This window comes from Sorex fumeus, unplaced genomic scaffold, assembly GCF_029834395.1.
Source record: "Sorex fumeus unplaced genomic scaffold, SorFum_2.1 ptg000086l, whole genome shotgun sequence".
NCBI classification, from domain to species: domain Eukaryota; kingdom Metazoa; phylum Chordata; class Mammalia; order Eulipotyphla; family Soricidae; genus Sorex; species Sorex fumeus.
The window spans coordinates 39,253,586-39,268,253 of record NW_026606143.1 but is presented as its reverse complement, the minus strand read 5'-3'; the positions used below and the strand labels follow the sequence as shown (position 1 = coordinate 39,268,253).

The window sequence follows — 14,668 nt, the reverse complement described above, 5'->3', positions numbered from 1 at the left end:
GCTGAACTCAAGTCACATACCAGTCCCAAGTCTGGAAGTCCCCTGGGGCCACCTTCTCATCTGACTAACTGTGTCAATGGTTGAAGTGGGGCTTCACACAACTTCCTTTTGGCAGACATGTGCTAGAATGACTTGAAGTACTCAGAAAAAGTGCTCTATGGATAATTACAGTTTATCTTACCAAATGGAAACAGCAGAGGCTACCTAAGGCAGAAATGCACAGGGCACTAGCTGGGGGTGCAAAGCCCTGCTGTCCTCCGGGAAACTATCCACTGGCACATTCATGTTCCCATCATTGAAGTGTGTCAATTCAGAGAGCTCACTTGAGGAACCGTGCTCCCAGCTTTCACTGGAGCACCTCTGATGGTCGGCTCGCGGGTGATGTGGTTGAATTCAATCCCCAGCTCCTTCCCTAGAGGTGGAGCTCACGTCACACGACTCGAAGTCTCAACTCCATATTGCTTTTTCTGGTGCGGCCAATCCCCATCCTGAATGACCTCTTTGGCATAAACTAACGATGAGTGAGACACTTTGTTATCATAAATGATCAGGTGTGGTCAGTGGATCTAGTCCCAGGAGAAACAGACACTTCACACTTCCAACCACTTGAGAAATTCCAAGGGCTTCCAGGTCCCCATCTCAAAGAGGAACCCAAGTCCAGCCACACTCCCTTTTTAATTTTTTTAATCACTGTGCCCCTCTTGGAGAGCCCGGCAAGCTACTGAGAGTATTTCGCCCGCACGGCAGAGCCTGGCAAGCTCCCTGTGACGTATTCGATATGCCAAACACAGTAACAACAAATCTCATAATGGAGATGTTACGGGGCCCACTCAAGCAAATTGATGAACAACGGGAGGACAGTGCTACAGTGCTACAATCACTGTGAGATAGACCTTTACAAAACTGTTCATGATTAGGTTTCAGTCAAACAGTTTTCCAACACCCATCCCTCCACCACACTGTACATTTCCCAGCACCAATGTCCCCAGTTTCCCTCCCATCACCCCTCACCTCCCACCTGCTTTTATTCTCTCTCTCTCTCTCTTTCTCTCTCTCTCTCTCTCTCTCTCTCTCTCTCGCCAGCCACACATAAAACACATAAAGGAAGGCATTCATGAAAGCCTAGCCCTAGAATACAAAAGATAAAATTCAGACAGACGTTCCAGTTCCTCCTCACCCAAACTAAAATTAGGCCCCTGTCGTCTATATATAGATAGAAAAACAGAAAACATAAGTCCAAATACATGCTCATGTTCTGCGTGGCAAGGACTATAAGTAGTTAAGAAAAAAAATTAAGTAAAGCAGGGGGCTGTCGGTTGAGAAAGCTTTTTTCATGAATGAGTATTTTCAGGTCTTGGGAAGCGAAGCAAATCTAAGAAATGGATTCTTGGATGACAGAAACTAAATAACAAACGCTTTGCCATTCCATCCCCCCCCAACCATACTCACACATACACACACACACACACGCATGCACACAAAACCACAAGACCAATGTTTGGTACTGGGGACAATTCCAACACCAACACATCATCTATACTTAGCTAAAATGCTGCCCTTCTGCAAGTCATTAATGAATGAATTTGCTACGTCATCCTAGATCTATACTCTCTCTCATGATGTATGGTGGGTCCGAGCTCTGGTACATACAAACTGGACTATGGGTAAGCGGCAGAAAGTAAGTTTTGGTTTACACTCTTGGCTCTGCAAACTTGAGCAGGTCACTCAACCTCTCTGTGCCGTTTTATCCTCTGCAAAAGTGACGCCTAGCCCCTTGATCTTCACGAGGGTGTTTAAGGATAAAATGACATAAAAGATGAGAAAGGACATTGACAAAGTTCACAAACACCAGATAAAAACGAGTTAGGTTACATAAGGAACGACTAAAACCCCAATTGTAAGGTAACACCCATAAGCTGGCCTTTTTCTTCCTTAACTGCTCTCCAATGTATGGTTCCTCTGAGCTGAAGCCTAAACCCTTTTGCAGAAGCTGCTGGTAGGGGTTGTGGCATGCAGGGAACACACGCGCGCGCGCCACAAGGTTAAATGGCAAATTCCCTTCCTGAAGCAGAGTTCGCCTGTGGTTTGTCACTACACTGATAACTACAAGGTCGGATGGAACAAGGTGGCCTGAGAGACACCAGAAAGCGATCACTAGAGGTCCCATGGGGAAGTTCTTTTCTTACTGAGGGCAAGATGAGCGCAGCACATCTCAGTTCTGGTCTCAAAATTCCAGAAAAGGATGATAATGTCCAAAAGAAGATGCTGAACTGAACCAGTGGGTGCCGGGCCTTTGGGGGAAAGCGTACCATCCAGGCACCTGGGAGTTCATAAAGACCCCAGCCCCATACTCTGCAACGTGTGCCAAAGACTACAATCTCTGAGCAGATTATTGGGTCACAAAAACCCCATTTGTGTGTGCGTGTGCGCATGCGCATTAAAATTTGCTTTTCTGGGGAGCAGGTATAGTTGAGTGGCAGAGCTGAGACTCGGCATTGGGGAGATGAGTTTCATCCCAGGCACTGAACCACATGCTCTGCTTTTGGGGAGCCACAGCATTACCACAAAGTGTGAAGTCTCCCATAACTTGCAAAAAAGTCTGTGTGACACGCCCCCCCCTTCCAAAAGAAAAAAACCAAACCTGCCTTCTCAGAAACAGAAACAATAGCAACCAAAGGGAAAGGAAAGAGAAAGCCAAACCCAAACTTGTCTTCTCATTTCCTAATAAAAAAGTCCTATGGCAAAAGGTTAGTGCCTTCTCACAGAACCAAGAAGAGGCTGGCTCCGGGAAAGGGCTCCCAGATAAACGGGTTCAGTCCTGAGGGCACGGGGGAGGGGGGTGGGACATGGGGAACGAGAGCAAGAGGGCCCAGATGGCTTCATATCTGTCTTAGGGACACAAAGTAACATGGAAATGTGGCGGCTTCTGCTGAAAATCACTTCAGAGTTCCAAGATGGTAGCAGAAGAGCCTGACGCCAGGCTGGGCTTTGGAAATGTGCAGCCTCATGTGACAGATGACACCAGTCACATGCATGCCCACGCAGGACACCCGTCTTGAAGGACAGTCAGCAGGGCTGAGTCCCGGCCTACCTGCCTTTCTCTTTTAAATTTGGTCCTGTTGTCTATTGCCCACCTCGGTTTGATTTTCCTTAGCACAGTCATTAAGCATCTGTTGCTGACGATGCAGGGAAGCACATTCTATTTTGGGGGGGGTAAAAGCTTCGCTGGAGGGGCTGGAGTGATAGCACAGTGGGTAGGGTGTTTGCCTTGCACGCGGCCAACCCGGGTTCGATTCCCAGCATCCCATATGGTCCTCCGAGCGTTGCCGGGAGTGATTCCTGAGTGCATGAGCCAGAAATAAACCCTGTGCATTGCCAGGTGTGACCAAAAAGCAAAATAAATAAATAAATAAATAAAATGAAGGGTTTTTTTTTTTAAAAAAAAAACTTCGATAGAGCATAGGAAATTGTACAAACACTTATTACTGGCAAGTGATAATTCTGTTTCACGATGGAATGCAAGTAGACCATTCTTCACAGGGAAGGCCATGGGGAGTTTAGCATGCCTTTCCTTTCAATACGTTATTTGACCCACTCATTGTTTCGAACCTTTGTAACGTGAGTGACTGCTAGGGAAAATATTAAAGTAGTGAGAAGCTGTGTGAAACTGCCACTGTTCAAGATAAATAATCCCCTTTATTGCAAGAGCACCGGGCTAGGGAGGAGGCGGCCGAAAATGCAGACACAGCTTCTGTCGTGGAATCATCTGGAAGTTTAGAGCAGGGAGGTTTTTGAACTTGAGATGCCTGCAATATTTACATAGCAAAGTTCTCATGATATAAATGTGGACAGCTGATTGGGATGAAGTCTGGCCTGTGGAACAAAGTCTCCCACAGATCTTACCCGATGATTCCAGAAGAAGGGCAGTGTTGAAATGAGCCAGCCAGACTGCATTGAAATTGCCTTTGCCTTTCTTATTCTGGGTGAGCTATTTAATCTTCCCAGGACCCCCACCCCTCTTCAATCTGCAAAATAAGAAAGATAATAGCGCTCTGTGTAGATTTAGGGAGATTCTCTGTGGAAAGATCCCCTGTATGTGGTAAGCACTCAAAACTGTTTTGCTATTATTAGGTTTGGATTGTCACTGTGATTATTATTATACAATCTGCTCCCTGCCTGCCTCTCAACATTATTTCCTGTTATTTTCTCTCATTCGAAGCCAGACCCAGCCTAAAGGACTCCAGAGTCCACATAGACACTCTCTGCCGTGGCTTAGCTGCCCTTGTGCGCGGAGGCTGACTTGCCACTTGGAGGGGATGTTGCAGAGGCAGATTGCAGCCACAGATGGGAACTTGGTTGATTAAACTCTGCGTAAAGGTTCCTGCTGGCCCGTAGTTTCAGTAGTTGCAGTTGAATCAGTGAAGAGTCGCCCCAACATCTGACGATTGGGAGGGTGTTCTTTCTGTCTTCTCTGTCTGCTACTTCCTTCCTTGTTAGCACATGAGCCCCAAGGCCTTCAGTTCCTTGCTTTGCTCTGAGCTCCACGTGCAGGTGCCAGAGGGGAGAAAGAGCTTGGAGCTGTGTGGCAGAGAGAGGCCCCCTGGGAGCACGGAGCCCGGCTCCTGCAAGCGCCTTCAATTCCCCAGTGCCCGTTTCTTCATGAGTAGCCTCTGCAGAGGGTGAGAAGTGAATTCTGGTGTGGCATAGATGATTGTCCTCTCCTGTTGTTAAGTGGGGGGGTGCTCAGGCTGGTTTCGCAGGGATTTAGGTGAACAGATGGAGCCTGCCCGGGTCACAGGGGAAAGTAGGTTGCGGACAGGTGGGGGCAGATGGTAGGAAGCCCTGCAACTCAGACAGACAAAAGGACCTGGGCTCCAGGACGCCGAGTAGTTTGGGTCCTGGCTGCCATCACTCTTTCCTTTGTTCTCCCTCGGCTTCCTTCTCTGCACGAAAACGGAATAGGTTGAAAATCAGAGAGTAATTTTCATGCACTCACACATCAACAGCAGCTTTCCCGGTTGTGTTGGGAATAGCTACAGCTGGATCCCAGGCACACTCTGGGAAGCCAAAGAAAACGCAACTCGCCTTCAGCATCTTCCTGGTGACACCAGGCACCGGTGGCACCGATGGCTCTCTCCTGATTTGGCAGGGTGCGGTGGCCCCGGGGCTGAGGAAGTTTGGAGAGATGCTAGGTGGACCCTCTACTCACTTCTCAAACAATAAAACACACTCACACACATACACACTGCCTTCCTAAATAGTAATGCCGGAATAGTATAAAGCGCTAATGGAGGGCTTGAAAAAAAAAAACCCAGAGGTGCAGGAAAATGACTTAGCGAAGGCAGGACGTTTGCATTTCCTTCCACCGGCCTTATTATCCCATTTCCCTTCTTTGGGTTTCTGACAAGTGGGCAAGTCCAGGTGGCAGCCTCTGGCCTTCCTCTCAGCCTGCCGTCCCTTGACCCTGCCCCCCCTCCCCCCCCTACACACTTTAGAGCAATCGCTATCCATTGCTGAAGGCTGCTGGCGACTAGACTAGAACAATCCTCCAGATCAGAGCCATAGCTTAGGCCAGGTCTAAGCCTCAGGGGAAGGAGCGAGGGAGCCATCAGGGGCCTCAGTCTGGGCCTGGGAGCCCTGGGAGGAGATGATGGTTGCGGGTGGCTGGGCCAGGGGAATTGGGGGGGATCCACAGAACCCCCTGCACCTTCAGTATGCGGCAGCTGCCAGCAGAAACGCCCCGACATTCACCCTGCACCGTCTTTTCTTTTGCAACCGAGAAGTGGCCTCCAGGGCGTCCAGGGCGGGGCTGGGAATGTGCTCCCGGAGAGGTGAGGGCCTGTGCCCTGCAGGTCTGTCACTTGGGGTGGAGAGAGTGAAGGGGTAGCCAGCCCGCAGGGCCTGGGCCCCAGGAACCAGACAGTCACCTGCCCCCCCATCCCCCTTCCTCCTCAGCAAGGAGGAACTTCCCTCCATCAAGAAATGGGGAAGTCTGAGGCTCCTCCAGCGGCTCTGCAGGGGGGCTCAGTAGAGGGGGGGGGGGTTCTGGAGACAGACCCCGGGGAGCAGAAAGGGAGGGAGCGCATGGCTTTGCCACCCTGACAGCATTGCCGAGTGGGCCTTTCTCTGAGCTGCCGGCCTGCTCGGGTCATTCCCTTGCTCTGACCGTTGGCAGGCGCCAAGCCTGCCGGAGCGGGGGGGGGGTCTGCCACCCTCTTCCGCAGCGAGGAGGTGACTGTCCTCTGAGCAGGTGCCATTTTGGAAACGGCTCCTCTTCGACCTACACCTCCCCACCCCGCCGGGGGCCCAAGGGCCGTTAAAAAAAACGGTTCCCTCCAAGTCGTCCGAAGCATACCACCGGGCCGGCGGCTCAGCAATCTCTTTTACAATTTAGGAAAATCAGAAAGGGGCCAAGTCCGAGAACTTCCTCATTGGCAGGCAAGCAAGTCAGGAGCAGAGCTTGAACTTGACTTGTCTAAGAGGGAGGCGTTGGATTCCCGACCAACGCCCCAGCGACGAAGACCACCCCCCTCCCCTTTCCCCAGCAAATGTAACGCTCGGCGGTGTGGTGTGCTGATGAAAATGAAAATGAATAAAGGATGTTGCAGGGATGAAACTTAAAAGTTTGGGGCGCAATCAAGGGCGCTGGAGCTCCCACCACACGAGCGAGGCGCAGACAAAGAGGGCCGGGGTGGGGCGATGCCCCGCGCCGGCCCGAGAGCTGAGTCACAGGAATCGAACCCCTGCAACGGGCGAGGCACAGGGCGCCGGCTGGGGGCGACGGGCATCGCACAAACCCCTTGTCGCAGTGGAGGCATGCCGGCGCCCCTGGGTGCCACCCCGGCTGGAAGAACGACACTCGGGGCAGTGCCCCGAAGCGGGTCCGAGCCCGCGGGTACGAAAAACGATCGGGATGCGATCGCCCTCCCGGGGAGACCAAGCTGGACGGAGGAGGGCCGGCGGCTAGGCGTTTCTGGTTTTTTCCGCGACCTTCGCGGCGGGGCTCGGGCGCAAAGGTGAACGCGGGGTGGGGGTGGGGCGCGGAAACCGCCCGCAGGGCCCCCGGGCGCCGCTGCGGGGCCGCCCGCGAAAGAGTTAAACGGGCGGAGGGTGACGTCACCTCATTTGCATCTCGCCGCCGATATAAGGGCGGCGCCGCGCCCCACCCGGCATTCGCTGGTGGTCGCTGCTAGGCTCCTTCTTCGCTCTCATCGTCGTGCCTGCTCGGGTGAGCCCCCCGCGCCCCTGCCCGAGCCGCTCCTACCCCCGGCCGGTGCTTGCTCCTCTCCCTTCCCCGCAGCAGGGCTTTCCCGAAGGATGCGCGAGGGCATTTTTACCCCAACGGGCTGTGTAACGGGCGGGAGCGCGGGGCTTCGCCCTCATCCCTGTAACGGACGGACGTTAGCGGTCGGCGGTGGCTCGTGGAGCGTTTTTCGCTTTGCAGCCGGAACAGTTTCAGGCGCATCCTCGGCGGCGATGCCGGAGGCTGGGGAACAGAAAGATCCTTTGTTCTGCTTTTCCACCCACCGGCACCCCAATGCTGTTTTTTTTATTCCCTCGAGCCTAACCGTTTCGGGGGGCCGCAGAGGGGTGAAACGCTCCCAGACGAGCTGCCCGCGGGGAGGTGCGCAGAGGCTGCCCGGCTGATCCTAACGCAGATGGGGGTGATGGGGTGTCGGGGCGCGGCGCGCCCTGCACGCGTCGTCGAGTGCGAGCCGAGGAAGCGGGTTAGGGCGGTGGTCGGTGGTGCCGGCAGCTGCAGCCGCCTTTGTGAGCCGCGGAGGACAGCAAAAACGCTTTCCACCCGTTGGCGGGGAAGCCCAGTGGGAACGGGCAGCGCGTGGGGGCGACACTTCCCCCCCCCCCAACAGTTGCTGCACTGCCCTTGAAAGGACTTCGCTATTGCTCGACGCTACATTTCGGGTTTGAAACGGTTCCCGTTAGGCGTTCGCGGTGGGCAATCCGGCCGCCACCCAGTGTACTCTGCCCAGCTCGGTGGCGTTAGAAAATACGGCGGGGCGGGGAGTGTTCTCTGCAAAGGAGGAAGCTCTTTTCATGGGGTGGGGGAAGCGGAAGGAGGCTGAGGTGTGGTCGGGATCAGGAGATGGGAACAAAAAGCGATCTTTGAGGCCAGGGGGAAGCGGGTGGGTGGCTTTTTCTCACCCCCCCTTTTTTTTGTTTTTTCTTTTTTTTTTTGCTCTACCTGCAGCTTCTCTGCAACCATGTCTGACAAGCCCGATATGGCGGAGATTGAGAAATTCGATAAGTCCAAGTTGAAGAAGACTGAAACGCAAGAGAAGAACCCGCTGCCTTCTAAAGAAAGTAAGCATCCCTCTTCCCCCATTTCTGGGGGAAGCCGCAGGGCGGGAGGGGTGGTTGGAGGGAGGACGGGGAGGTGCCGGGAGAAGAATTTGGGGGGGGGAGTCGCAGGGGAGTGCGGGGGTGGAGTCCCAACGGCTTGGGATGAACGTTGCCTGGAAATATAAATCAAGATGGATTTTTGGCAGCCCCCACCGGGTTTTCGTGATTTCATAATGGAATGTGTAATATAGCTAAGATAACGCGCATACGTCTGCATCTGTTGAGCGTCCGGGTTTCGTGATGAGAATGCCTCCGAGGTGCTTGCAGGCTTGATGGAAAGGTTTTAGAGGGAAGCAGCTAAGCGCGCACGGGGTATGCGGGACTCCTCAACACTCACAGCCCCTTCATCTTTTTTTTGTTTGTTTTTCAACAGCAATTGAACAGGAGAAGCAAGCTGGCGAATCGTAAAGAGCGGACGCCGCCGAAATGCACTGTACATTCCACAAGCATTGCCTTCTTATTTTACTTTTAGCTGTTTAACTTGGTTAAGATGCAACGAGATCGGATAAAGTTTAAAAGTTAAATGACTGTGCTGCCCCATTTCACATTTTAAGATTTGAGAACTACTGACAATGAGGCGCCTTGCCTCCCCCATCTGTTTGGTTGGAAGGGAACGAACTTGCATGTATGTTGGGGGATGGAATAAGCTGGGCGGGACTTGATGGGGTACACCTGGTTGGTTTTAAGTGTCCTGCAAGCTGTAAAAAAAAAAGTTGAACCCTGAGTGCCATTTTTTTTTGTTTAATGGTTTAATTATATTGGAATGCACAATTTTTTTAATATGCAAATAAAGTTTTAAAACCTGATTGGTGACTGGTGTCTGGAAATAGCGCCCTCGGCGAATAAGACCCTTGGGGGAGAGGGGAATAATATAACCAACCCCTTTGGGGTATGGGGCACAGGGTGGGGGTACCGACTGTGTGGAACACAGTACATTACAAACTTTGGAGTGCATTTCTTATTCTGCATGGGATGATCACGCAGATGGGTTTCAGGTGGAAATTTGAATTCCTGCTAATAGGAAAACTTGGGAGTGAAATGCAAATAAGGGTTGGTAAGCCTACACTGATATTTCAGATCAACCTGCCAGCCTGAAGATGTGCTTCCACTTGAAAAATTTTATAATTTCCAAAACTGCTGTTAGTAAAGCTTTGAAGTTAGGAAGTACTTGAATTTAGGGCCAAAAAGGACTGTTCAAAAGCGAAAATTAAATCCAAAAGCTGGGTAATTGGCTCAAACGGCCTTGGAGCCTTCCCTAGCCTGTCCTTTCAAGACCCTCATACAGCCGGTAAATATAGCGGGTCACATGGGGAAAGTAGAAAAGGCAGTTTTAACTGGGAAGAATGTTATTTAGAAAACAGCTGTCTAACGGTGCAGAAGTTTTAAATACCAGTTTCAGAACAGAAAGGGCACTCCGCTTTAATAAGATTTACAATGCAAAATATTTAAGAAGTTTAATAAACTCTACCCTGCGGGAGGAGGACAAATTGTTGATCATTAGTAGACCAGTTAATTTCATTTCCTTTGCTCAATACTTATTTTGAGAAATGCACAGGAAACCATTCACCTGTGGTTTATAATCAACGAGAGCATCAGCCAGCCAGCGGCCTCAAGTTGAAGAACTAGGAGCTGGGCCGAGCCCTGAGACCAGATCATAGCAGGGCCCGAGGAAGACCCAATGCAGGGGCTCAACGATTCCCAAAGCCTCCCGGGGTCTGAGCCAGGCCCTGCCCCGCTTGGCTTTTCCTGTCTGCGAGGAAGGGTGTGGGCGAAGTGCAAATACCCTAGCACATGAAGGCCAGCACAGCGTGCTTTTTCTCGAACAATGCAAGATGGAATCAGATTTTAGAGAAATGGATCCAGCTTCAAAATAAAGGGAGTGTGAAAGGGGAGAGAACAGTTTATGGCATCAAGTACATGTGACCTTCCTTTTCTGAGGACAAAAGTAAGGCAGAACCCCCCACCACCACCACCACCACCAAACACACCCCACCAAAAAACGCCAGTTTAAAACCCCGGCTTGCTGGGTGAGTGGGCTGGACATTTCAGCAGCCTCTGTTCCCAGCGACCTGCAAACTCCTGGGTGGGGGGTAGGCTAGGAGAGTCTTTTTTTGTTTGAAGGGGAGGAATGTATCTTTTTTTTCCTCCCCATGAGAGAATCTTCCCAGCAGGGGGTGGGGGCATTAAGGAATCAGCCTGGGGATTTCACAGCTGCCTTGAGGAACTGGGAACATTTTTAACTTACTTGATGGGATCTGGGGCTCAGAGGGAGACCAGGGATTGTTCTAGGCCCCCCTCTCCCCTCCCCGTGGCCGACCTGCGGGGGCGGGGGGGGGGGAAGTTGCGGATGGCGCTAGAACTGAAGGTCACAGAGTTTCATTTCAGCCGCTTTGCAGAGAGCAGAAACGGAGGACGTGAAAAAACGCACCGGGCACGACCACATCTTCAGTTTTAAACATCTCAACCATTTCTCCACTGCAGTCACGTTTTCCAACGGCCACAATGTGGAAGTGGCTGTATTCTTTGGAGCCGCGTCTAAGCAGCACGGACGCGACAGCTTCCAGTCTCCCATCCCGGATGGATAGTCCCTGCATCCTCCCCACACACCCCTGTGGGTGAGATCCCGTCTGCTTTAAACAGCACCCCGATCTATTCCCCCTCCCCGCCCCCCGCCCCCGCTCCCCCAAGGACCCTCGAACCCATCCAGACACACACCTAAGATGATTCGTATTGCTTCTGAAAGAACAGGGTCAGTTTTCCCCGCAGCCCCGAGAAAGAACAGTGCATCTGGGAAACAACGCGGCCACAAAACAAAAACACCAACTCGGCAGCCGGAGTTGCCGGGTGTAAATGGAAACATTGTGTGATGACCCTGAAGCACTTAACGCTTGATTTGCCCCAGTTAGCTTTCCTTCTGGCCCCGGAGAGAAGAAAAATACCCCGCCAGCCACACCTCCAGTTGCTCACTTTTCAGAGAGGCTCACGTTACAATCTTAAGAGAATGAAACACACCAATTGAAGGTTCAACTAGATTTTATTTGCATGGAACAAGAAGGGACCAAATCACATTTTAAATACAGATGTGCCGTGAAGCGCACTATGAAGAAGGGGGGTTTCTTAGGCCCGTATTTACCTGTGTGCTTTTTGCTGGAATCCTTGTCTATATATTCTGTCCTGGTCTCAGTGTCCTGCTCGTCGCAAGCCAACTCTTGGCAGTCCCAGCCTTCTGTGGGACTTCTGTCTGTTCAAGACCTATGTTGGTCTTCTCCTTCCAGGTCTAACGTGCTGTGCATAATAATGACCCTATATCTGGCCTTTAACATATGCTGAGTTTTCCCCCTCTGAATTATGGAAACTTCGTTTAATGTGCTAGTATTAAGGTTACCTTAGAATATATGAATGCCATGCCCCACAGCTGAATTTTCAATCTGTTTACATATGTATAATTAACGAGCTAATTTGCCGTTGGGCTGATTTTGAATCAGCACTTAGGGCCAAAACTACTTACAGCAGAGCAGTGAGTGGGTCATTGGTTCATTCTCCGAATATTCACGGATTGCCCAGTGTTACCCCGATGTAGTCATAAAGGTGCTATTCCTGCCCTTGAGAGTTGTCCTTTGACTAAAGACACCCTTTTCCATTTACATCTGATTAGAAAATGCTAAAAATTAGTCTTCTCGTTTTGAAGGTAAATGATGGAGCTTGGGAATTGTGAAATATGTTAAGATAGGTTCTTTGCTGTTGTGTGGATTATTTTCACAAATATATCTATGAAGATTCCATTTCGATCCCTCCCAGAACTCCATGATGAATGCAATTTGATGGAAACCAACAGATTGTCTGCATCACAATCAAATATTTGATCAGCACAGATAAGCCTAGGCAGAAAAGAGTCTTGCCTATTATCTTTTGACAATCCTTCATGATGAATGCCCCAGATTTAGGAATGGGCTGGATGGATATTTTAAACTCTTTCTTTCTCTTGAATTTCATGATTTAGGTGCAGAGCGTCCAGAGAAACGCTTCTTACTGCAAATGCCTCATGTTTCCTGTCTTCTTTCTCCGATTCGACTCACTGCAAGGCTGCTGAGAGCAGATATGATCACTGCATTTTGGAGAAAGGTGAGAGAATTAAAGCCCGTGACCACCAGTGGAGGACAGCACCTGGTGAGTCATGGGTCACGTCTGTTTACAAGCGTCCACGGCTCTGGGCCTGGACAGAAAAGGCTGAGTTGTGTTCAGGATCTATTCGAAGCAGTCAGAGCTATTGCTGTCTCCTCATTGTCAAACCGCAGGAAATTATGCCTTTCCTCATTACCACGATGAGCTCTGGCACGGACTGATACCCTTCACGACATGGGGACTCGGTGACAGTTTTCCCAGTCTGGAGACCAAAATATTTCTGGAGATTAAATATATTTTGGATAGCTCACAGAAAGCTCACAAAACAGGGAGGACATGAACAGAAACTCAAATAAAGCCCGGAGCTTAGTTTTTCAAAGATAAAATATATATTGTGTGCCATTTAGTCTTTCACAGGCGAGGGTTTGAGTGGAGGCTGGAAAGGCTCATTGTTTATTTATTTATTTTTTTGCTTTTTGGGTCACACCCGGCGATGCACAGGGGTTCCTCCTGACTCATGCACTCAGGAATTACTCCTGGAGGTGCTCAGGGGACCATAGTGGATGCTGGGAATCGAACCTGGGTTGGGCGCGTGCAAGGCAAACGCCCTACGCGCTGTGCTATCGCTCCAGCCCCCAGCTCATTGTTTATTCATTGAAATTTATTGAGCACCCCCTGAGTCTCCTGCTCTGTCCCAATTGCAGGTAGTAGGAAGATGAGTCAGACTCAGGATGGATGAGAGGCAAAGCCTGGCGAGTGAATAGCCACATACGGCATGACTATCCATTCAGGTCTACGACCATTTTGACCTCGCTGCTATTTCTGCCCAGCGATAGACAGGCTGGGAGATAAACTGGCACCAGACTGTGAAGGGCCCCTGGGCCTGACTAAGAAGCTTGGAAATGACTCAGGCAACGGCGAGATATCAGAAGTAAAATCGTTTAGTCCACATGAGCCAGCTTGTAGAACTCTTCCTGCTCAGAAACGTCGCTCCATGGAAGGCAGGGCAAAGAAAGAGCTGTCTATACTTGTTGTCAAAACAGACTATCAGTTTTATATTAATCTAGATTGAGAAGGTAACATATCATAGGTAACATATCATGCTTTTATTGATATATTATTTTTGCTTTTTGGGTCACACCCAGCGATGCTCAGGGGTCATTCCTGGCTCTGCACTCAGGAATCACTCCTGGCGGTGCTTGGGGGACCATATGGGATGCCGGGGATCGAACCCAGGTCGGCCGCATGCAAGGCAAACGCCCTACCCGCTGTGCTATGGCTCCGGCCCAATATTTTAGTCCACATGTCAGTAGGACAGGCTGCAATGCCTCTGCATTCGAAATACTTTTTATGTTCATTTGTTACCAATTTTGCTATTGTGGTAGGGCCACCTCCAGGGGTACTGATGAAGCATCTCCCAATGGTACTCGGGAGTCAGACGATGCTAGGGATCAAATCGAGGGTCTTACACAGGCACCACTTTAAGTCACCATGCCTCCCCCCTCAAATGCCCCTGCTCCCAGTTTTCTTACTCTCTAGATAGACTGATAATATATTTGAAATGGGTAAAATTACCTATTTTCCTGGGGAATCTCTACAGTTTGCAGTGCTTTACCTTTGAGTTTGCACAGTTGAAGTTGGCCTTCCACCAGGTATTTATTTCCAGAAGCTGCAGTCTGTAACAAATTACCACAAATTCAATGACTTAAACAACCCAGCTTCTGTTTCTCATCGAGAGGCCATTAAGGTGTCAACTGGGCACACTCCTTCCGAAGTTTCTAGGGACAAATACTTCCCTGAATCTTCTAGCTTCCGGTGCCTCCAGGACTTCTTGGTGTGTGGCAACATCACTTCATTGTCTGCCTTTATTGTCACATGGATTTCTTCTTTGCCTCACATTTTCTCCTCTTCATAGTGGCACTTGTCATTGGATTCAGGGCCCACCGGGGTCATCCAGGATGGTCTCGAGATTCTTCACGACATTTGAAAAGATTCCTTTTCCAAATAAGTTTCCATTCACAGATTCTGCAGTTGACATAGAGCTTTTGGGGGACTGCCATTCAACCTGATCCAAATTGTGATCAAATGCTTTCCTAGTACAGGTAACGCAGTGCAGATGGTTGAAGTGTAAACTGGTGAAGGCATCGTGGGCAGGGCCACTTATTAAACAAGGGGTTTGTGGGAA

At 50.4% G+C, this 14,668-nt stretch overlaps 1 protein-coding gene across 1 annotated transcript; it reads left to right on the top strand.

Annotated features, from left to right (window-relative positions):
- The first annotated feature begins 7,080 nt into the window (after positions 1 to 7,080).
- TMSB4X (thymosin beta 4 X-linked) lies at positions 7,081 to 9,167 on the top strand. The gene is made up of 3 exons (XM_056131217.1): positions 7,081 to 7,228; positions 8,210 to 8,322; positions 8,735 to 9,167. Exons 2-3 carry the CDS (start codon positions 8,223 to 8,225, stop codon positions 8,767 to 8,769), a joined length of 135 nt encoding a protein of 44 aa, XP_055987192.1. The 5' UTR covers positions 7,081 to 7,228; positions 8,210 to 8,222; the 3' UTR covers positions 8,770 to 9,167.
- Positions 9,168 to 14,668: the final 5,501 nt, after the last annotated feature.